Source organism: Drosophila mojavensis, unplaced genomic scaffold (assembly GCF_018153725.1).
Source record: "Drosophila mojavensis isolate 15081-1352.22 unplaced genomic scaffold, ASM1815372v1 contig_136, whole genome shotgun sequence".
NCBI classification, from domain to species: Eukaryota; Metazoa; Arthropoda; class Insecta; order Diptera; family Drosophilidae; genus Drosophila; species Drosophila mojavensis.
The window spans coordinates 15,195,631-15,218,641 of NW_025318667.1; the positions used below are offsets into that span (position 1 = coordinate 15,195,631).

General features: G+C 45.7%; 4 protein-coding genes across 9 annotated transcripts; 2 read left to right on the forward strand and 2 right to left on the reverse strand.

Annotated features, from left to right (window-relative positions):
* Positions 1–362: 362 nt before the first annotated feature.
* LOC6583897 lies at positions 363–4,097 on the forward strand. 3 transcript variants are annotated; one of them, XM_015161447.3, is made up of 4 exons: positions 363–634; positions 717–1,005; positions 1,063–2,709; positions 2,771–4,097. In XM_015161447.3, exons 1-4 carry the CDS (start codon positions 517–519, stop codon positions 2,991–2,993), a joined length of 2,277 nt encoding a protein of 758 aa, XP_015016933.1. In that variant the 5' UTR covers positions 363–516; the 3' UTR covers positions 2,994–4,097. The 3 variants fall into 3 exon arrangements, with proteins under 3 accessions (XP_015016933.1, XP_015016932.1, XP_002009559.1); XM_015161446.3 differs by having other exon boundaries at positions 2,823–4,097; XM_002009523.4 differs by having other exon boundaries at positions 364–634; positions 2,789–4,097.
* A 474-nt stretch (positions 4,098–4,571) lies between these two features.
* On the forward strand, positions 4,572–10,382 carry LOC6583898 (serine/threonine-protein kinase par-1). Its single transcript, XM_002009524.4, has 8 exons — positions 4,572–4,812; positions 5,246–6,095; positions 6,158–6,221; positions 6,290–6,576; positions 6,647–7,876; positions 7,945–8,187; positions 8,274–8,404; positions 8,480–10,382. Exons 2-8 carry the CDS (start codon positions 5,457–5,459, stop codon positions 10,263–10,265), a joined length of 4,380 nt encoding a protein of 1,459 aa, XP_002009560.2. The 5' UTR covers positions 4,572–4,812; positions 5,246–5,456; the 3' UTR covers positions 10,266–10,382.
* A 653-nt stretch (positions 10,383–11,035) lies between these two features.
* On the reverse strand, positions 11,036–17,545 carry LOC6583899 (G-protein coupled receptor moody). The gene is made up of 3 exons (XM_002009525.4): positions 13,908–17,545; positions 13,160–13,843; positions 11,036–12,177 (listed from the first exon to the last, which is right to left on the reverse strand). The coding sequence occupies exons 1-3, from the start codon at positions 14,435–14,437 to the stop codon at positions 11,754–11,756; spliced, it is 1,638 nt and encodes a 545-aa protein (XP_002009561.1). The 5' UTR covers positions 14,438–17,545; the 3' UTR covers positions 11,036–11,753.
* Positions 17,546–18,549: 1,004 nt separating this feature from the next.
* LOC6583900 lies at positions 18,550–22,597 on the reverse strand. 4 transcript variants are annotated; one of them, XM_044009906.1, is made up of 5 exons: positions 19,998–22,597; positions 19,729–19,945; positions 19,441–19,634; positions 19,125–19,346; positions 18,550–19,058 (listed from the first exon to the last, which is right to left on the reverse strand). In XM_044009906.1, exons 1-2 carry the CDS (start codon positions 22,215–22,217, stop codon positions 19,940–19,942), a joined length of 2,226 nt encoding a protein of 741 aa, XP_043865841.1. In that variant the 5' UTR covers positions 22,218–22,597; the 3' UTR covers positions 18,550–19,058; positions 19,125–19,346; positions 19,441–19,634; positions 19,729–19,939. The 4 variants fall into 4 exon arrangements, 3 of the variants coding, with proteins under 3 accessions (XP_043865841.1, XP_002009562.2, XP_032588071.1); XM_002009526.4 differs by having other exon boundaries at positions 19,729–19,898; positions 19,998–22,586; XR_006357609.1 differs by lacking the exon at positions 19,729–19,945 and having other exon boundaries at positions 19,998–20,008.
* Between the last annotated feature and the right edge of the window lie 414 nt (positions 22,598–23,011).

A 23,011-nucleotide genomic window follows, 5' to 3' on the forward strand; every position in this document is an offset into this window, starting at 1 on the left:
TATGCATATTTTCACCAGATATTTAATTTGTTCATGTTTGTTTTGTTGTGAAATTATGAATAAACCTAGTTGTTTCTATTGTTTTTATATAAAAATTTTACTGTTCAATGTTTAATTTTTCAACACAATTAAAATTAGAGTTATTTTTCATATCATTAACTAAATAGACTAAACTTATATACATTGTTTTATCAAATTTTAATAATATGGAAGTTCAAGACAGATTAACTAAAATTAACGTAATTAATTCTATTAAATTAAAGCATGTATAGAATTATCTTAACAGTCGGTCAACATACTTTAACCGATTTTGCTTTCACTGCAGCTCAATGTGACCAGAGAATAAACATAAGATGCTGCCGATAGAAAGTATAAAATCGATATTGCCATCGGAGTAAACTGCTGCCAATTGTTGAGGCTTGTCTTTAGATTCATATTTTTTTTTACTACATTTTTTGCGTTCGCACACGCAATAATTTAATGAAACGCAATTGATATTTGGGTGTGCTGGTGCAAATGGATCAGTTCTCGCACGACTTGACCCTCGCCCTGGAGGAAACATCGCTCATGGACAGGGCGTGCGGCGTCGGTAGGTGGGGCTCGCGTCGAAGAACTCGATCAACGGGTAATTTGCGTAAGTATTTCAACCAAGATATATGTACCCCTCCCTCTGAAATCATGGAAACCACTTCACTGCCACTTCATTTCACCTGCAGCTTGTGCGCCGCAGCCCACAGAGGATTCGTCGAGCAGCCCCACAGACACATTGAACAATGCACACGGGCTCGGACACGGAGCACATTCAAATGCCAATGCGAATGTGGATGGTCTGGACCCTCATATACACGTTGACATGCTGCCGGCGAGCGATTCGGATGACAAGGCAGAGGCAATGCTTCCACTGCGTCTTCCTGTCAAAACGCTCAATGCTGCAGCTGCCGTTCGCATGGGCACAGGAGCCCTCGAGTCGGACTCATTGAACGAAACCAATTTTAGTCCAGCGCGGTGAGTGGATGCGCCTGCTAGGATACCTATCCAATTAATTGTGTTTTGTTTTTGTAGCTTTTACAAGCCAAATTCACGGCGGAAACGAAAGATCAAACGTATGTCCATGGAGTTTGAGTTTAGTAAAGACAACAACCTGGCTGTGTCGCCGCATAGCTTCACGGAGTCACCGCTGCATCCGGGCATGCTAGGAGGCTGCATCTCCGGCACGGGCACAGTACGCAAGCGTCTGCTGAAGGCGGAGAGTGGAAATCGATCGCATTTGTTTTTTTGCGGCAAACGGAAGCGCTCCAATCGTGATCGCTATCACGAATGCGATCACGACGCAGGCGTTTCACGCGACGGTAGCGGCTGTGCCGTCTCCAGCAATTTACACTCATCGAGCATGCCGCGCTACACACACATGGAGGAGTACCATAGGATGCGGCCCCGTAGCTACTCATCCACATCGAAGCCGCACAGCGACCGCCTACTGCCGCTTAACAAGGGGCTGCTCTCCAAAATCAATCGCATTGCGAAAAATCAAACGCAACAAGCACAAAAGACTGACAACACATCGAACATGGAGGAGGGCCTGGAGCCGGAACAGGTAGAGGCGCAGGTGCTGCTCCAATCAGCACAAACAGCGGCCAAGCAGCAGCAACAACAACAGCAGCTAGATATGAACGAGAGTTCAGCCAGTTGCGCTGGCCCTGGTAGCTTCGGCATGGAAACACTTGTGCCTGTCAACGACATTGAGACGCTGCTGAATCACTCGGATAAAATGCCGCAGCAGCTGCCTGTGGACAGCGCAATCACAGACTTCAATCACATGCATCGCAAGAAATCGCATTATGGCCACATCCACGGCAGTGGCTCCACGACGAAGTCGCATCGCAGACGCCGCTTCTGCCAGACGCCGCAATCGATGCAGGTGCAGTCAATGGACTGCAGTGAGCTCTACGATTTTCTTAGCTCCAGTTCGCTGAGCTCCTCGTCGGACAGCGATGATGGCCATCGTCTGCACGATACGGATCGCGAGGGCGACGACGAGCTGACCGATTGGCCTGGCAACGAATTTGGCCCCGGTGGCAAATACGATCCCAAGCGCAAGCTGACCAAGAAATCCCTGTTACCCCAAATACGCTCCGATGATACAATTGGCGAGGATGACACGCTAATGTCCGGCACGGAGGCCACAGCAACGATGCCTTTCACAGATAGCTACGGCGGCGGCACGTCGCAGTCGCCTCCGCTTACAGATGCTTTGCAGGATTTGTCACGCTTTCAGCTGGCCGCCAGCTCAGAGCCGATTGAGATCAGCGGCGGGGGCGCCAATCGAAGCGTTGGCTTCATTGACGTCAACATCTGCATGGACACGGAGCGCAGCATGAATGGCATGCCAACCATTGTGAAGCAGATCGAGAGCGAGATGTCCGGCGAGACATCCAATCCATTCCTCTCCTCGTCACCGCCCCTGCAAATGCTGGAGGTGCGCGAGATACGCGCCGGCTGCCGACGCATCAATGGCAACGATCGGCCCGGTTTCAGCATAAAATTAGGCGTTAATGAACGGCTTGCGCGCTTCCTGCAGGATGCGCGCCAGACTCAGATCCGTTTGCCGGATATTGAGCTCTACGAGCAGGATAGCCTGCTCAACCTGGCCACGCTCTACTCGCTCAGCATGGTCGTCGAAAACGGCTGCACCGTGCTAACGAAGACCAGGTGAGTCCGTCAATATCTATCTCGAAATCAGGAACAAAAATGAAGTTTAGATTCAATGAAGTTGCTTTCTATATGACAGAAACACTACTCAATCCGTACACATCGATCCGCAGCGCGACCTACAGCACCGGCCGGACTTGTTTGGCGACTACAAGCGACGATGCTACGGCGGAGATGCAGCTGACCCCACGGCACCCACATCCGTGACGCCGTCGGCGGCCAATGCCAACGCCAATGCGAGCGCTGCCACCTCGCCAGCTGCCGAGATGCTGCCGAAACCGTGAAGTGAAGTGAGGTGAACTAATCAAACAGCATACAAATAAGAAAATCACAAACAAACGAGGAACAAGATCAGAATTTAATACAATTAGCAGACCAGGCGACGACGGCATCCGCACGGCAACTGACGGCCAGTGGATGCTCCAATGTGAAGAGAACCGTTAACCACTGAGTGGATGCTCCAATCTAAAGGCGAATCCAAGAGCGTTTCGCCTGAGGATTCGGGGCAGGGCGCCTGTGCAACTGTTATTATTTTTAGCGTATATTTTAAGTTTTTAATGCGTTTCGTATAGTGTAGCTTTTACATGAGCTTTGAATGTACATCGGTCTCTGTATATAACTTTCTATATAATATGTATTATACAAATACTATGTGTATATATACGTATAAATATATCAATATATATATATTTATATATAAATGTATGCATAAATGCTATAATATGAACTAGGGAACAGCGCGTGCCACAATCAGCCAGCGGGACAAAGCGAGACGGAAGCGGCACAGAAAGAGACACGAACTGAAGCAGAATGACGCACAGCAAGAGAGTGAGTGAGATAGAGACAGATAGCGAGAGAGAGAGAGAGAGAGAGAGCGATGTTCGTTGTTATGCTCTAGTTCCACTGTACAAAACATGATTAATATTATTATTTAAAACCTGTTCCATAATAATTAATGCAATCTTCAATATAGTCAATATGTGCACATAGTTCAAATGTATTTGATATCGAAGTGCGGAAATGCAACGAGTACAACAACAACAACAAATTTTATAATATATACATAATTAGGAAATGTTGAAGATCTTCTTCAGTTCTAATTTAGAAGCATCTCACAAATAAAGTTCGATCATGAATGTATTAGGTTGAAAATCTAGACTCTGTCTAGAGACTCGGTTCAAGAATCAAAGGTGCTCAACGATTCTTCTATATATATATATATATATATATATTTTCAAATACACACACATATATATATATATACATATATATATATATATATTGCTGACTAATATTTGTTGTATTATTTAATATTCCGTTTGCCCCATATTTAATAATCTGTTGAACGCATATGTATATTAAAATATATTTTATTCATTACAAACTGATGCAAATTGTATAATATTGGGATTAGCAGATATGATATGAAGAGCATATGATGTGTACGCGAAATATAGTCATAAATTAGTAGAAATCAATATATATATATATATACTATATACCGATTTATATTGGGGCTATTTACTTTGATCTATATGGCTGCTATTAATTGGATAGATGAATTATTCATAATAATCGATATATAGGCGCCATGATTCAAATATACTCCCACACACACACACACACACACATACTTGGGCACTTTTAGTTTGGGGTCGAATCAGGCGCAGGCGCCTTCAGTGCTCCCCACTGGGTTGCCAATCGCAGCAGCAGCCGCATTGCAAAACTTTGGCAACCCTTAAAAGCACGCACGTGTGTGTGTGTGTGTGTGTACGTGTGTGTGTGTGTACGTGTGTGTGTGTGGTTTTTGCCCCCTTTTGGCTTTTTGGCTGCGCTGCGGCTGCTCTGCACTTTCTGGGGTCAGATCGACGGCAGAGTCGCGTTGCCTTGTTGTGTCGCTGGTCGCTGGTCGCGTTGGTTGTCTCCGTCTTGGCTTGAGTGTTTGCCGGAAGGGTGCTGCGAGGGAGGACAAATTGCAAAAAGGCGAATGCCCAAGAAGAGGAAGCGCAAACAGCCAAATAACGCAATTGCTGTTTAAAGGATAAAAACTGACCGATAAAAGGCAGAAGAAAAACAATTGATAAAGCTCGTTAGAAACTAACGGTAATTTGTGTACTCATTGCATATGTGTGAGTGTGTGTGCTCTCTCTCTCTCTCTCTCTCTCTGTGTGTGCGTACGTGCCTGTGTCTCTCTGTGTGTGTGTGTGTGTGTGTGTGCACGTAATCTATGTGTATCTGTAGGAGCTACACGTGAGAAGGCGGCGTTTGGCCAAGGCGAGAGAGATTCGTGGGACGCGCGGCGAGTGGCTTATTGATTTTTCTATGCTGCAAACGAAAACACACGCGCACACACACACACACACACACACAGAGAGGCATATTCGCTCACTCATTCACACACACAGAGGCAGGCATAGATGACCTGTGCCAGTGTGTGCGTGTGAGCTAATCTCTTATCAGAGTATAGAAATTTGTGTGAACTTGTTTTCGTTTCAATTATAATTTGCTTCTTCCATTTGTTGTTGTCAATCGGCAGCGTGCGCTGCAATGGAGGAGCGCGCGTTGAGGCGTCTGTAGGGGCGGGGCGCCAGTGCCAAAGCCAGTGCCAGTGCCGTTAGTCGAGAGTCAAGAGTCGAGAGCCAGAGCCAGTTGCATGCGCCGGGAGCATGTGCAGCAGCAGCTGCAGCTGCAACGTTTCAGTGCTTGCCTAGCCCAGAGCCGTCCTGCCCGACGGACGCAGCCGGATAATGAGCGCATGCGAGATGGCCAAGGATACGAAGGAGTCTGTAGCAGCAGCAGCCAAGGCAGCAACGACTGCCCCAGCGCTGGCTGCGCCCAACAAGGAGGAGCCAGCGGAGGAGCCTGATCCGCCCAAGGCCAATGGACACGAGAACGAGCACGAGCAGGAGCCGGAGCTGGAGCGGAAGCTGGAGCAGAACCAGAATCAGAACCAGAACCAGAAGCAGAAGCAGAAGCTGTCAAAGTCGGGCACCCAGACGAATGGCCCCGAACAGGATGCAGGTGAATCGAAGCTGCATGCCGACGCAGATGTGGACGCGTTGGCAACACCTACCTCCATGGATGCGCTGGCCAGCTGCAAGGATGTGCTCCTCGCCCAGAAGCTCTTTGCCAGCGGCGGCAGCGGTCCCAAGGAGCTGCTCAAGCTGAAGGAGCCAATGCGCGTCGGCTTCTATGACATTGAGCGCACCATTGGCAAGGGCAACTTTGCGGTGGTGAAGCTGGCGCGGCATCGCATCACCAAGAACGAGGTGGCCATCAAGATCATTGACAAGTCGCAGCTGGATCACACCAACCTGCAGAAGGTCTATCGCGAGGTGGAAATCATGAAGAAGCTCAAGCATCCGCATATCATCAAATTGTATCAGGTGAGTGCGCCAATCTCTCGGGCTCAGCTGCAGCCACAGGCTAATCCTCTGGAGCATTGCAGGTGATGGAAACCAAAAACATGATTTACATTGTCTCCGAGTACGCCAGCCAGGGCGAGATCTTTGGTAAGCCACTCAGTCAGCCAGCCAATCCAGATGTCTCAGGCCACTGCAACTCTTGCTCTTCCTTGCAGATTATATAGCCAAGTATGGACGCATGTCGGAGTCGGCGGCCCGCTTCAAGTTCTGGCAAATCATCTCCGCCGTGGAGTACTGCCATAAGAAGGGCATCGTCCATCGGGATCTCAAGGCCGAGAATCTGCTGCTCGACTGCAGCATGAACATTAAAATCGCTGACTTTGGCTTCTCCAATCACTTCAAGCCCGGCGAGCTGCTCGCCACCTGGTGCGGCTCACCGCCCTATGCCGCGCCAGAGGTATTCGAGGGCAAGCAATATACTGGACCCGAAATTGATATTTGGGTAAGCATGCCAGCCGATGACGTTCCAGATACCTTGGGTAATATCCATCCTCCATCTGCTCTGGTTGCAGTCCCTGGGCGTAGTGCTCTATGTCCTGGTGTGCGGCGCCCTGCCCTTCGATGGGTCCACGCTGCAGAGCCTGCGGGATCGGGTGCTGTCGGGCCGCTTTCGCATACCCTTCTTCATGAGCTCGGAGTGCGAGCATCTAATACGCCGCATGCTGGTGCTGGAGCCGACGCGTCGCTACACCATTGAGCAGATCAAGCGACATCGCTGGATGTGTCCCGAGCTGCTGGAGCACGCGCTGATTGCCAAATACAATCTGAACATGGAGCGGCAGGCGGTGCTGGAGCCGAGCGAGGATATATTGAGGATCATGTCCGAGTATGTGGGCATCGCACCGGACAAGACGCGGGCCAGCCTCAAGAAGAACACCTACGACCATGTGGCGGCCATCTATCTGCTGCTGCAGGATCGCGTCTCCCACAAGAAGGAGCAGGCGAAGCCCAGCGAAGCGAGCAGCCGTCTGCTCTACAAGAGCAAGCAGTCCCTGATGCTCGATCAGTTGTCCACGCCCCAGCAGCAGCAGCAGCAGCAGCAGCAGCAACAGTTGCTGCAACTGCATCAGCAACAGCAGCAGCAACAGCAGCAACAGCTGCAACAGCAGCAGCAAAGAAAGACAATATCCACCGTGATCCTGGCCAAGGATCCGACACACAAAAGACTTAGCCGCCATCAGACTGTCATGATGAGCGAGCGAACCACTGCCGATCCCTACTATGCGGTCAAGCAGCAGGCCCACATCCTTGCCCACGTCCATGGCCACGCCCAGGCCCATGCTTACGCTCACACTCACGCCCGTTACCTGAACGGGGATGAGGGTGTGGGCGTGGGTGTGGGCGTGGGCGCGGGCATGGTCATGCCCACTAGATATACCCCATTGCCGGCGCCGGGCAGCGCTCGCATCAGCCATCAGAGCCTCAGCTCGGCCAGGAGCATGGCCGGCAGCCAGCGACCGGTTGGCATCTCGCTGAGCATCGACAATACCAGCAGTGGGCATCCGCTGCCATCGCTGGCCAACCTCAGGTGTCGCGAGCTGCTGCTCAATGCCAGCCAGCAGCTGGAGCAGGGCCATCCGCTTGGCCACCTGCCATCGCCGGCAGCGGCAGCGGCGCTAGCGACGGCGACGGCGACGGCGACGGCGACGGCGACGGCGCCGGTGCCCAAGCAGCTCCACCAGACCATTAGCGAGTACATCATCAAGCAGAGCACCGAAGACTGTCGTCTGCTCCTGCAGCAGGTGCGTCCAGCAGCCAAACGCTAGCCAAGCTGAATGCATCTCTAACTAACATCTCTAATCTCTTGCAGTCCACGGCCATTGCCGAAGCGAAGAAGGAGGACGAGGAGCAGCTGCTGCCGCTGCCAGCATCTGCCATGGAGCATTCGAGCGCTGCCACGCCCACTGCCGAACATAGCAAGACAATAAAAGTGATGTCCAGCTCGAATAGCTTCGATTCCACCGCCAATCTCAATCAAAGCTTTCGCTACAAAATGTCCGCCGAGGCGAACCGACTATTCCAGACCCTCCAGGAGAGTCCACTGCCAATTGAGGTGCGTCCGCCTGTCCGGCTGTCCACTCGAAATCCTCCATTGTAACAATCTCTCTCTCTCTCTATCTCTCTCTCTCTCTCCAACAGAAACCCAAGCGCAAGGCTGCAACGGCAAATGGCAATGGGACTGGGACTGGGACTGGGAATAGCAACGGCAGCGAGTCTGGCCGAGCTGCGGAGGAGGGCGAGGGAGTCGAGCCGAAGCCCATTGGAGACGGGTGAGTGAGAATTAGCGGCCAACGATTCGCGAGTGCGCCGGAGTCGAGTCTAATCGGGCGTCGTTGTCGTTGTAGCCGGGAGAAAAAGACTTTTGAGAAGAAGGTGCTGGCACAGGGCAGCTCCAGCACGGACGAGGGCTGCGACACGGATCAGGGCAACGAGGTGGTCGCCGCCAAGGAGGGCTCCCAGTCCTCGACGGATCTGACCAGCGTCCAGGCGAACACGCGCACGCGCTCCTATGCCAGCAGCAGCAGCTCCAGCGGCGTCCTAGCCGGCAGCTACTCGAAGAGCCTCAGCCAGAATCTGAGCCGCGGCTCCTCCAAGAGCAACTGCAGCGCCTACGAGAGTCTGGACTTTGTGCTGCCCTCCGTGCCGGACATTGCCGGCAGTCTGCCCTCCTGCATGAGCAACTCAATGCTGGCCGCTGCCGCCGCCGCTGCCGCCGCTGCGGCCGCCGTCTCCAGCGAGCACTCGTCGGAGCGTTCGCTGTACAGCAGCCACAACTCGTGCATTCATATGCCCAGCGCGGTCAATTTGCTGGTGACGGCGACGCCGACGCCGACGCCGACGGCAACGCCAACGTCGACACCGACGGCGACGCCACCGCCACCGCCGCAGCCGGCGCCGCCGCCCTTTGCGGACAAGCGTTCGCCCATCCATTTCCGTGAGGGCCGCCGCGCCAGCGACGGCCTGGTGGCCCAGGGCCTCCTCAGCTCCAGCTCCCTGCTGGGCGCGAGTCGTGTCTATGGCAGCTATCGCTACGAGCAGGCCAAGCGCCACGGCTGGCTGGAGATACAGCAGCTGCAGCAGGAGGCGGCTGTCTATGCGCCCAGCCACGCCCATCTGCATGGCCATGCCCTTGGCCAAGGCCATGGTCATGCTCATGGTCATGGTCACGGTCACGGTCACGGTCATGGCCATCTGGGCCTCGAGGAGCTGAGCCTGGCCAATTGTCAATTGCCACACGGTCAATTCTATGCGATGCCCATCAAGCCGCACCACACGCTGCACCACCTGCAGCCGCAGCACCACCAGCAGCTGGCCTATGCGCCACTGCCGCCGCCGCCGCCGCCGCCGCCGTCGCTGCTCTTGGACGCCAGCAGCGAGCTGTTTGCGGGCCATGGCCATGGCTGCTATCAGCCGCCGCCGCCACCGCCGCCGAGCGTCTACCCACATCCGCATGCGCACCACCAGCAGCAGCTGGCCATGTCGCCCATGCAGAAGCCGCCGCTGCAACAGCAGCTGCTGCAGCACCGCCTGCTCCAGCAGAAGCGGCAGCTCTTCCAGAAGCAATACGCCCTGGAGGCGCAGCTGGCCGGACGCCATCAGCACCAGCACCAGCACCAGCATCATCATCAGCATCACCATCACAACCATGGCCATGTCCACTACAACCACAGCCTGGTGCATGGGACACCGCCGCCGCCGCCGCCGCCAGCGCCCGCTGGCCCGCCCGAGCACCACCTGGCCGAGGAGCTGTACGAGCTGGCCATGCTGGATCGGCCGCGCAGCGGACCGCCACGACTGCAGCACTCGCTGACCATGCCGGGCGCGCACGCCTTTAGCCAAATGAATCTGAAGACCTCCTACATCAGCCAGCCGGAGGCCCTGCCCAGCGCCGGGCCCGTGGCGTCCAGCTCGGCGCCACCGCCGTCCACAACACCGCCGGCAACACCGCCCCAGGCGCTGCTCAACAGCCACGTGGTCCATGGCCACGAGTCCGACTATCATGTGCGGGCGCAGTCGAGCGCATCGGCGCCTCCGGTGCTCAGCCTCTTCACGCCCAGCTGGCAGACACTGGTGAAGCCGCTCAGCGAGAGTCCCATACTGGAGATCTCCGAGCATCTGGAGTCCGTGTGAGGAAGAAGAAGAAGAAGAAGAGCCAACAAAAAATAACCAAAAACCTTTCAATACGCTCGCTATCGCAATCGCAATTACAACAACAACAAATCTAAAATCTAAATATAATAATAATAATTTTATTCATATACATGCAAACAATACTACGATATATATATATATAGAATATATATATAATATACGATACTATTATACGATAAATGTTATATACACCCACACATTTATAGGCTTATACATATATTACATTACCGTTAGACAGCAAGTGAGAGAGAAAGAGAGAGAGAGAGAGAGTGGGAGAGAGCAAGAGTCAGAGGAGGTATCAGACTCGATCCGTGAGTTCCATTTGGCAGTTGAAATTTTGAAACGATTTATCGTTAGCGTTATAGAGCGGCGATAAGTATTACCAGAATATTGGATCATTTAGTTGTGTTACTAGCATTAAGTAGTCCATGTTTCATACACACACAAACACACACATCAACAGACACACACACACACACACAGACTCTGGCATATACAATATGTATATTGATAATAATTATGTATTAAGCTACACCACATATTCTGGTATTATCTGGAACTCTATTCGAAATTCTCAAGATAAGGAAAGAAAATGAAACAAAAACAACGTAAAACTACATATATCAATTATTCGAAGCATTTATTGATGACATAGGATATACATAATAGAAATATATATATATATATATATATATATATATTTGCCAAGATATATATATATAGATATATATCATATATACATATATGTATATGTCTATAGTTACGTATATCTATATATATATGAATTGGTACAATAATTAGCGGCAAGCAAATAAATAAAACATCGATTGTTCTTAAACATGGAATTCAAAAATGTCAACCAGATATTAAAAAGTCATTTGGTATGAAATACAATACACTTTTTATCGATTACACGCGCCGACTTGATCGATTCTTGTTTTGATGGCAGGCGTCGGGAATGGGAGAGGGGGAACGGGAACTGGAACCGGAAATGCAATATAGTACATATATAATCAAGTTCAAATCATGCAAACATAATCTGATAATAATAATCGATCGAGTTTAGTGATATATGATCCATCTGTATATCATTCAATTTCATATATAATACTACATACATATACATATGCATATATAACGGATATTTCGGACAGATAAAGGATATGGCTTTACATTCATTGCATTAGATAATCGCGTTTTCTTATTGTTTGTTGTTATAAATGATGGTGGATAAATGGTCACTATGGAGGCATACCATAGAGAGGCATACCCGGATCTTACATTATTTCCAGCTAAATCCAATCATATAGTACAGCTATTGAATATAGGATGATATCCGATGTGATATATATCTTTAGCTTTACCGAAAAACCTTTTCTATCTGGCGATTGGCGCTAGGCTGCATCGATGGGCATCGATTGGATTGGGACGGAACTCGGCTGCGGCTCCACTTCAGATCCATACGGATCACGTTTTGAGCGCCCGATTCGACTCGATGTGCTTCTTGAGGGCCCGCTGCTGCTGCTGCTGCTGCTCGGACTGATGGCAGCGCAGCAGGTTCCAGTAGGCGCGCCTGTACTCGGAGCTCATCAGCACATAGATCAGCGGATTGATGCAGGTGGTCAGATAGATCAGCAGATAGCCCATTATATTGAAGATGTGCACATCGTTGATACTCTTACTGATCTTGGACAGCGTTATGGGCAGATAGCAGATGAGGAACCACACGAATATCACCAATATCATCTTCAGCAATCGACGATCCTTCACACTCATCCGGCCCGCATAGATGGACGAGGCATTCGAAGTATTCCCCATCGACACATAATGCGATTTGCGTGGGCTGAAACGCGTAAACGAGGTGCGCAGCGAGGTGGTGATGGGATTCTTTCTATCGATTCAGATGGCCACCGAGGATGAGGAATGAGGAGAGAGGAAAGAGAAATATTTAGTAATTAATATAAATGTTTATTTATATGATCTGATTTCAATACGATTTTCCAATAAACCCTAAAGCTATACACTATTTTTAGAATAGATCTAAGAGCTCTTTTTAAATCAGTCGTTCTTTAGAATCTCTAATTACACTCTTTCAAAGTTTTCTATATAGCTAAATATAGATAGATTAGGTATATTTGCTCTAGCATACATTAAATATTGTTTTCATTATCGTTTACGAACAACTTTTATCATATAGAAGTTTGGAGCTAGAGCAATGTTAAAAGTCTGCCTTCTACTGGGTAAGCCGTGGATTTATAATACTTGGTTAAGATCCGGGGGACTTCTTTACAGAGAAAACCTTATATCTAAATCTGGGAGATCCCAGTTAAGTTTCTCCACAGTTAAATCTATAAATGATATGATCCGCCTATATGGGGGCATGGCAAATTTTTGTATGCTCATTTTAAAAGCGTTTAGATCACAAGTACTACTAGTTTTAGATCATTGCTTTTAGATCGTGAACCGATTGATTTCTAATGTTTCATAACTTTTCATCAATTTTAGATCTACAACAGTTCTCTAAGCTAGCTACAATTCGGTTATAAGTAAATGTTAAGTTTTTGTTTGGCATAAACTTGATATTAACTAATAGATATGCCTGTTTCCCTACAGCGAATGCACAAGACGGTCAAATGGAATTTACAACCAGGTTGTAAATGTTCAACTTGATATTCCAGCAGACATACCTACATATATTCATTTTATTACTGTATAAATATATGTTATATTCATTGTACAACAATGAACCAAATCAATCTGAGCACATGGATATAGTGATATATGTACATCATTCTCGTCCCTTTTGAGATTGGAGTTTACAAGCCAGTTGTAAATTCAAAGTAGATGCTATGCATTTCTCATTAGCTACTCACGAATTGCGGCTTTGCTCCAGCTGTGTCAGCGATCTATGGATGCTCGTATCGCCAGTCGGTGTGGCCGCAGCTGGCGTTGATCCTGGCGTGGCGGGCTTGCTGTTGGCTAGGTTGTTCTCCTGCAGCACCACGTTGGCATCGATGGGTGTCTCCTGCTTGACGCTGTACGAGATGGGGAAACTCTCCGAGGAGGCATTGTCATCGATATAGGCCAGGTACTCGCTGACCACAAACGGATGCACTTGGCCAGAGTCGTCGTCCGTGCTGGGTTTGCGCTCTTTGTCCAGTTCTTTGCCCTTGTCCTTGTTCTTGTCCTTGTCCTTGTCCTTGTCCTTGGGCTTGTCCTTGGCATTGTCCTTGGCCTTGTCGGCGGTGGGTGTTTGAATGGGCGGCGTAATGGCCATCTCGGAGGTCTTGGCGCCCGCCCGCCGTGCCGCCCGACGAACGAGCACAAAGATGCGCGCATAGCAGATGACAATGCAGACGCAGGGCAGCATGAAGGCGGCTATGAAGAGGAACTCCTTGGGCGAGCGATCGTACTTGTCGTGCAGTATCGAGCAGGAGCCGATGCTCGTGTCCAGCCCGAAGCGGCCCCAGACGCCGCGCCACGTCGGTATCATGATCGAGAACGTCACCAGCCAGGTGCCCGCCACCATCAGCGCCAGATAGCGTCGCTGATAGATGCTGAGGAAGAAATTCAAATTAGCATGGATTGGATGTGGGATCTAGTCGAATGGAATTGGCTTACCGGGGATACTGCCGCGGATGGGCGATGATAATATACCGATTGATCGTGATCAGCGAGACGGAGAGCAGCGAGACGGCCAGCAGGCCATAGCGCAGCATCGGGAACAGGCGGCAGAGCAGATCGCTGTGGGTCCATGCGCGCTCCTTGAACGTGGACGCGGCCAGCGGCAGATTGAAGCAGCCAAAGAGCAGATCCGAGCACGATAAATTGATGATGAAGATCGCCGTCGAGTTGCGTGTCTGTCTGCCCCGCGACAGGGCCACAATGGTCAGCAGATTGCCCGGCACGCCCACAATGATGAACACAATGCAGGCGATCCAGGCGAAGGTCAGCAGCTCATCCGAGTAGCCCTGGAACAGTTCGTTCTCCAGCACGCTCGATCGATTGCCTGGCAACGCGTTACGACTCAGTTCCAGTCCCGATCTCGATACCGATCCCGATCCCGATCCCGATCCCAATGCCAAGCCCCATCCCATTGGCTGACTGCTGCCGAGCAGCTCGGACTGACCATTCCAATGCTGGTGAATCATGTGAAGCTATGTAAACTGGAGCCAACTTAACTGTGGGTCCCACCGGGCTTAGCGGGGTATATTATATACATATATGACTCTATATACATATATGTATATATCTATACATATGCTTAAGTGTGTCGGTGTCTGTGTCTGTGTCTGTGGCTGTGCCTCTGTCTGTGTCTGCGTCGGGTGTTTGTCTACGGTGTTTGCAGCCAAGGAATGCGGCGTTTAAAACTATGACGCGATCGTTCCTGCGCCGATTTTTGTACTAAACTAAATTCTATACATCGACACTAGCCCAAATAGCAAAGCATCCAGCAAAGAAATTAACAAAACACAGCAACAACAACAACAACAACAACAACGACAGCAACAACAATGAATTGTATTCCATGAGAGCTGCATGGGGCATACACGACCATTAAATACCGTGCGTGTATGCTTGGTTCCTATGTATATCGAAATAAGCTTTTGTTTGGGTCAGACTATATGTTGAGTAGTAGCCCTGACGCTTTGATGCAGTGGAGCTCCTCTGAGCTAGAGATTCCATATAGTCAATTATCGAACTCTAGCTTTTTTAATTCTCTGAGCCAACACCATTAAATCTTTTTATGTTGATATTTCCTACAATGAACATCAAGATTATTTATATAATAATCTATTATATTATTAATGTATAAATCCTCAAACCTATTTCACATTTTACACTATCGACTTTCAATTCTCTTTCTTTTAGCCCTATTCAATAACATAAGAAAATTGTTTCCCTTAAATTCTTAGCGAGTTCTTTGGTTTATCTATTTGTATTTCCGTTTTCAAGTACTCATCAAACTGGTTACACAAATTATTGATTGCATTTCTATGGGAATATTCTTGATTCGAAAGTTATATATTGATATATTTTCTACTCTAGACCCAGAAACCCTACTGCACTTAACCCTCCAGCCTAACACCTCTTTCCTCATATAGTAGACGATTTCTTACAATTATCACAACCATTTATATACATAGTTCCAATAATGAATCTACAGGGTATTTTTTGGGTACAAACCAATAACGAAAACTTGCTAGCAGGAAAACAACAACCAAATTTTATTGTATACAACAATTGACTTCATCATCGGGTAATTTGAAATGAGCGGAGCGAGCGCTTTGTTTACATTGTTCTTATATTTTGGCCTTTTCTACAAAAACTTTTTGTTGCATTGTTTCTTTTTCGATATTTTCAACTAGAGCATACACAAACCAGGGCTGCAACACATTCGTCTATCATTTCAAAATCATAGACCCCATACACAAACACAAAACCGAATTTGTAACTCTTGAGGTTTCTTCTCTCATCACATTTCCAAATAGAACTTTTTCGTTTTCCGTTTCTTTCGAGTTCGGGGGAATGGACAAGCGCATCGACTAGCTGTTGCCACCTACGATCGAGCATAAATTTGGTCAGTATTTATACACATTTAGTTTATAGGGTATTCCAGTGGAGAATGCATTGAATGCTGACTGGAATGAAAGAAATTGGATAGAGAATATGAAAGATCGAGCATATCTTAAAGGAAATGAAATATGAGATTATGTAATCAAATATAGATATATATATAGAGTCTAGATTGGTTATAAATAAAGCACGATTAGTATTTCTTAAAGTAGACTAAAATTGACTTGCATAGCTCAAGTGAGTATTGTGCAGCCAATTTATGGTAAGAGAGTCTATTACGTAACGTCTAGTTGAGTATACAGGGTCTCTCAGAAGAAGCTTTCATTGATGTGGAGCAGATATTCCTCCTCATCAACGAAAGCTTCTTACCAGAGATAATACATTGGATCGAGCTGAATGGATATGGATCAGTCATATAGCAACGCCAATAACAACTCCATACCATCTATCTATAACTTCATTTTAGAGTTTTCAGGTATTGTTTTGACTATAATTTGGTTTATGTTTAACTCTACTCTAAAAACTCTCAAATAATAATTTTAACATTTTTCATATACACTTAGAATAGGAATAGATGAGATAGAACTAGAATTAATTTACAGGGTATCTGCTCTATGTCAATATAGAATATAGAGCAATGTATTAGCAAGACTTACAAACTATATAGACTAACTCTACATACTATACATACTACTATATATAGATATATACATATATGTGTGTTTATCTGTGTAGAATCGAATATACAGCATGGAGTACAGGGCTGATGCCCTGCTATACTTATATATAAATATATACATATACATATACATATACATATATCTAAATCCAACGATTGACTAGGCCAATTTTCTAGCTAACTGCACCCCAAGCATGACCCCCAGCCGCTGCTCCTCGGCTAATTCCCTTGAGCACCCACTCGATTCGATTTTGGGAAACTGCGTACACACACATACATGCACAGATATATATCCATATATACACATACACATACACATGTGTGCATATGTATATATTAGATAATGGTCTCTTCTCGACGCCGTTGCCAGCGTCATCTTAATTAATTAATGAAGCAAACAAAAAGAAATAGTCTCGGCGCAGCTGGAGCAGGAGGAGGAGGGGGAGCAGGGACTGGCGGGAGTGTTGGCTAAGGGGCGTTGGCTGGGCGCGAGCACATTAGAGGCCACCGGCCTCTGGGTTCATTGAGTAGAGCGCATTGAATGGGCCAGTGGCGAAACGAGAGCGGGGGGAGGTAGGAGGTAGGGCTTTGGGAATGAGAGTGAGAGTGAGAGTGAGAGTAAGAGTGAGAATAAGAGTGTGCCCCTAGAAGTAAGTGTGTGTGTGTGTGTCTGCGTGTCAGTGTGTCTACTTTATAGAAAACAACTGACTCAGAGGAAAAACTCTTTGGCAACAATTGAAAATTGACCGACTACGCCCCGTGGCTTCGTCGCCGCGGCTGCTATAACTCGAATGTGTGAAATGCTTTTTATGCAGGCACACACACATACATGCACTCACATTTATGTATATCTCTATATGCATAAGTATGTATATAAAGCCAACTGACCGCTAATCAGATAGAAACAGAAACCCACAGAAATGATTTGAACTCCATGCAACTAGAGGGTAGCACAGAAAGAGAGTGAGGGAGAGAGAGAGAGAGATAGGAAGATAGAGGGAGAGAGAGAGAGAGAGAGAGAGAGAGGGAAATATGTACCACATATATTTTCACACTCTCACTCTCTCTCTCTCACTAGCACTCTTCATCTTCCTCTCTCTCTCTCACTAGCACTCTTCATCTTCCTCTCTCTCTCTCTCACTCTCCCTCTCCCTCTACCTCTCTCTCACTCTCTTCCGATATAGTTACACTCGATATCTATAAGCGATCGTATTCCTCGCACAAACAAACGTGTCTGCTCGAGTTGTGTAAACATTTCTAAAATATGAAGCCGAAGCTGAACCGAATGTGAGAATGTGAATGTCGACAACTTGGCCCCTTTCCTTTCCATGTTTATATGCCCATTCGTTCTCCGGATCCCTTATCAATGCAGCAATTCAAGTAATGCGTGTAATTCCGGGCACTTAAGACAGTCACAGCACAGTGGACGCTCATTCGTAAACCAGGCAAGTTGAGAGTTTCTGAAAATCAAAATATGTATAATTATAGCAATAGCAAATAGTGTGAAAGCTTTAGTTCAGTATATCATATATCATATAATATGTACATATATCGCATGACTATATCTAATTATCATTACTTACCTGTACGTTGCATATACTAACCCATCACACTTTAAGATTCTAGACAAATGGGAATAACTGGTTCCGTAGCGATTGATCTGAGAAAGTTAATGGCTGATTCAGCTTCACGCCTTGTAGCTCTCAACTATCGCATGACTCAGCATCAGGTTTCATATGACGACTGCTTATGATGACTCGTAGCAGACACTTAAAATATCAGAATATGAAAACTGTTCGTCTGAGATTATTCCGGATACGTCTCTCCATTGTTCGACTGTCAAGCAGATCCTGATCTAGCAAACGCTATGTAGATTGGCTCTACCTAATAGGAAAATATACGTGTGAACTTAAAGAGATCTAAATTCATAAAAGAAAATAGCGGATATGAAACTTCTGGCATGAAGGTAACTAGAGTGAGGACACAAACTATTCAACACATGCATAATTAATAGATATATGTATATTTGGTTATGAGGTTTGACAGTAGGTTACAGATATACATATAGAAAGATCTACGGTAGTATATCCGATTATACAAGTGGAATGTGATGTTAGGTATGATATTTATGTAAAATAAAAACTTGTTATTGGCTTCGATGTTTCGACACAGTCGGGAATATATGGTTAGTAAATTTGATCTTGTTGAAATGTTAAGCACACACAGTGGGATTTAATTAAATTCAAGGTCGTTAATATATGATGAAAATCTGGGTTATGGTAAAATATTGATAGTGGATGGAATTATGGTAAATTCCAGTTCATATTATTTCCTGAGTTGAGTTTCCGCAGTTGAGTTGACTATGCAATTTCCAGAGTTTGAATGATGTCAGCAATATATAGTATAGTGTGTATAGTATAGTATTTAGTAGCTGAACCTCAGACGCATAGCTTTTCAAATCGTCAACCCCAGGCTGCTCTCCGATTCCTGACGGCTCACATATGTTTGTGAAAGCTCTGCAAGGTAAAATTAAATTTCGTGAGTATGTATATATATTTAATTTAATTAAAGTATTGACTTACTCGAAAGCCTCTCCACATAACCAATTCATATAAAATTAAAATACTAGATTATTGTGAAACCTCTCCCCATATTCAATGAAGGTGAAGAGGATAATGAAGTTTCGATATTTTGATTATTTGCATTGATTAATATAGATAGCTGAAGCCAGACTTGGGCAACACAACATTTTTTGAAATCGTCGACCACTGTCTGCTCTCCAGATTTGATTGATTAATAGAGCTCTGCAAAGCAAAATTAAAATTCGTCAATTTGACATATAGAATTATGTATGCGAGACAATTAAATATTAGATTATTGTGAAACCTCCCCACTTACCCAATTAATATATAAGATAGTTAAAGTATTAGAGTATTGTGTGACCTCTCCCCAAACTCAATTAAGATGAAGATGAGGATGAAGTTTCCTATTTTGATGAGTTCCATCGATTAATATATTATTTTTCAGGTGAAGTTCAGACTTGTCTGTTCTCCAGATTCCTGACTTCTTACATATGATTGATTATTAGAGCTCTGCAAAGCAAAATTAAAATTCGTCCATTAGATATATAGAAATATGTATGCAAGACAATTAAATATTAGATTATTATGAGACCTCCCCACTTACCCAATTAATATAGATGATAGTTAAAGTATTAGAGTATTGTGTGACCTCTCCCCAAACTCAATTAAAATGAAGATGAGGATGAAGTTTTAATATTTTGATTATTTTTTAGTTGAAGCTCAGACTTGTCTGCTCTCCGGATTCTTGACTGCTTACTTCGGGCTGCTAGGAGTCTGCAAAGCAAAATTCAACTTCGTGAGTTTGTAATTCAGAGCTATGCCTGTATGTGATACAGTTTAAGTATTGACTTATTTTGAAGCTACTCCACTTACCCAATTAATATTTTTGGCGACTTTTTTGCCAGGACGTTGATAGCCTCCCTGTAATGAGTCCTTCAATGTCTCGACGTGCTGTTGAATAAAAGTGGATCCCATCGGCTCGTCGGCGTCACTGTAGTCCATTTTAGCTTCCGATTCGTTAGCGCTTTCCATGCCTACGTCCACGTCCATTAGCTTCTTGCATTTATTTGATCTATTCTTCTTTACGGACCAGCCAACCCAATTGCCGTCCTCCTGCTTGAAACTATGAGAGCTCATCGAAGTTTCAGACTCTTCAGAAATCCTTAGGGCGTCAGCAAATTGCTTTTGCAACAAATCGTTATATATAGTGGTATCAGGGGTTTTTGTTTCCAAACTATCACCTTCGTCACAAGAAACATCAGTGTCGGCGTTGTCAGTTTTCGAAATGCTGATCGGATTATCAATTACGGCTTCTGGCTTCTCTTCCACAAAAGATGTTGGCATCATAGATCTTCCAAAACTGCGCGTAAGCGGGATGATATCCTTCAAACGAGTTGGCAAACTCATTGTTGATGGGCTCTTCGATGTTTTTAGAACTCCTACCATATTGAAAGAGTCTTTGTCTTGAGAATTATTAAATTCGTTATGTACGATTGGCATTGATATTTTTGGTTTCAGTGGACAATCCTTGCGGTTCAGTTTCTGCTTGTTAGCCGTACTTTGCTTATTGTACAAAACCGTGCATGCGTCAGAAAGGTCTTCGGTTGAGTAATATTTCTCCTGCACATCGCTGTCACATGCATCTTTGGTTGCACGTCTGTTGAAAAGCCGTCCCGACGAGTTGTTATGTTGCTTTCCCAAAACCTCTGAGGATTCATTTCGTTTTGCAGCCTCACGCATCCAAGCGCCATCGCCCTGTCCACTTTCCGGGATATTTTTGGCAGCATCACATTCATGGTTATGGTCGTAATATGGACAGCCGCACGGCCTAGCGCTCTGCAGAATTTTGCACATTTTCTTGGCGTTTATATACATTTTTGTTTTAAAGGGTGTCTCAGTGTCTGTCATGTTGTCCTTAGAGACAATTATCAGTTTGCTAGCCAAAGTGTGACTTGAATTATTATGTATGACTGTAAAATTTCTTCTGGGTTTCCCTTTTAGCTCATCGCTTGGTATCAGAAAATTTTCATCGCTTTCTTTGGAGGAAATAAGCTTCAAGTGCTCGTCCCCATCAGAGTCGGATAGTCGAATTTCGGAATCGGAGTTTCCATTCAGGAATGGAGCCTGTTTGATCCATTGAATAAATTTATCTTGCTTGTTGAGTTTTTTAGACCTTTTCGATATCGGATTATATCTAGCATTGATATGCATGGTTCTGGCACAGCGGTAACTTGCGGAATTCTCCTTAGTTGATTGGGTAATCGACTCGGCATTCGACTCAACATCCGACTCTAGACCCGACTCAACACAACATTCCACATAGCGTTCAAGGGGAAGCAGTACTGGTAGCACAACTGGTGGGACGTCCTTATCATTCTTCTTCTTTGAAAACAGTTGGCGAATTCGTTGAAAGCTCAACTTTTCCAGTTTGCTGCGGAATAGCATTTCTAGTTTGTTAAGGAGTGCCCACAATTCATGTTTTTTGACGAAAATCCACATTTCTAGTTTTTTGGGGAGACCTGACATTTCTATTTTCTTCAGAATTAGATTGGCTAAATATTTCAGAAGGCCACAACTCATATACATGGTAACATGAATGACACCGATGATTGCGATCAGCGCATAGAACAACCACAGCAGTTGACTTACAATAACAATATTGATCCAGGTGACAAGCGTTCTTCCATTATAGTCGGCTTCGTATCGGAGATATATAGCCTTGGGATTATCGTAGGCAACCATTTTTATTGTTTTTGTCAGTTTCACCCAGAAGAGTGGCAGATTATAGTTGTTGTTCTCGCCGGTCCGTTCCCCGTCACTTTGTGGCCCATCGAATCCAGCCTCATCCATACCAATGCCGCCATAGCTGCTTCCGATGAAAGCATCTGCAAAAGGCTCGTCAATCATTTGTATTGGCCGACTATAGATAAAATTCGAGTCATTCATTCGGTTATTATTGCTAGACGGTTCTGCCATATAGCCGATACGAAGAAAATCTCGAGCTTCTTCCAGTCGCTCCCAAATTTCCATGAATGGATTTTGAAAAGCGGCTAAAAACCATATCAAATAGGAGGTGAAAAGAAACCAATCCATTTCAAACACAATAACCGGCGATGAAGTTTAGAAATGCAATTATTTGATTCACACAAACTCTATAGTACTGCTCCAATCAAGTCCAAGTGATTTATGTAGATGCACAGTCATGCAGCGTGACATTTGAAAAGACAGGCCAAGACAAGCTAGGATGTTGAGTTTAATTTCGAAAATCGAAAATACTGTTTCGCGTACAGCTTTTGCAATTCACAAACTAAAGCAAAATATGTGCTAGGTGGCAACGCTCGATCAACGACCATTCAATAATCCAAAATGTATTGAAAGATCTCTTATTTAGCTTTATTTATGTCTTTGGTATTTTTCGCACTTTGTGCATTGCCACACACGAAGACAATTATTTGGCGTTCCCAGATGGCAAATTACAATATCGCATTACCGATATCGAGCAAGAGAAAACTGTATGGCCGTTTAGCCGTTGAGTGTTTAGTGCAACAGGCATTCACACAACTGCGCACCCATATAATATTGCCACTTACCATTAGTGATATTGCTTAATTATTAATATATTTATTTTTTTTTTAATTTTAAATAAACTAATAATGATAAGAATTATGCCAATATAAATAAAGTTAAAGTGCAACCTTAAAAAAAATATTATATATATATATATATGCTAAAAAAATATATTTATACATAGACAATTTAGTTTTGCCAGTCCTCGTTTCCAGTGTTGCAAAAGTGCTAATTGCAATAGCTTAAAGAAAGTTTAAAATTCAAATATTTTAGAGGATATTGAGAAAGCGTTCAAATTAATGGCAGAGTATTATAGATTG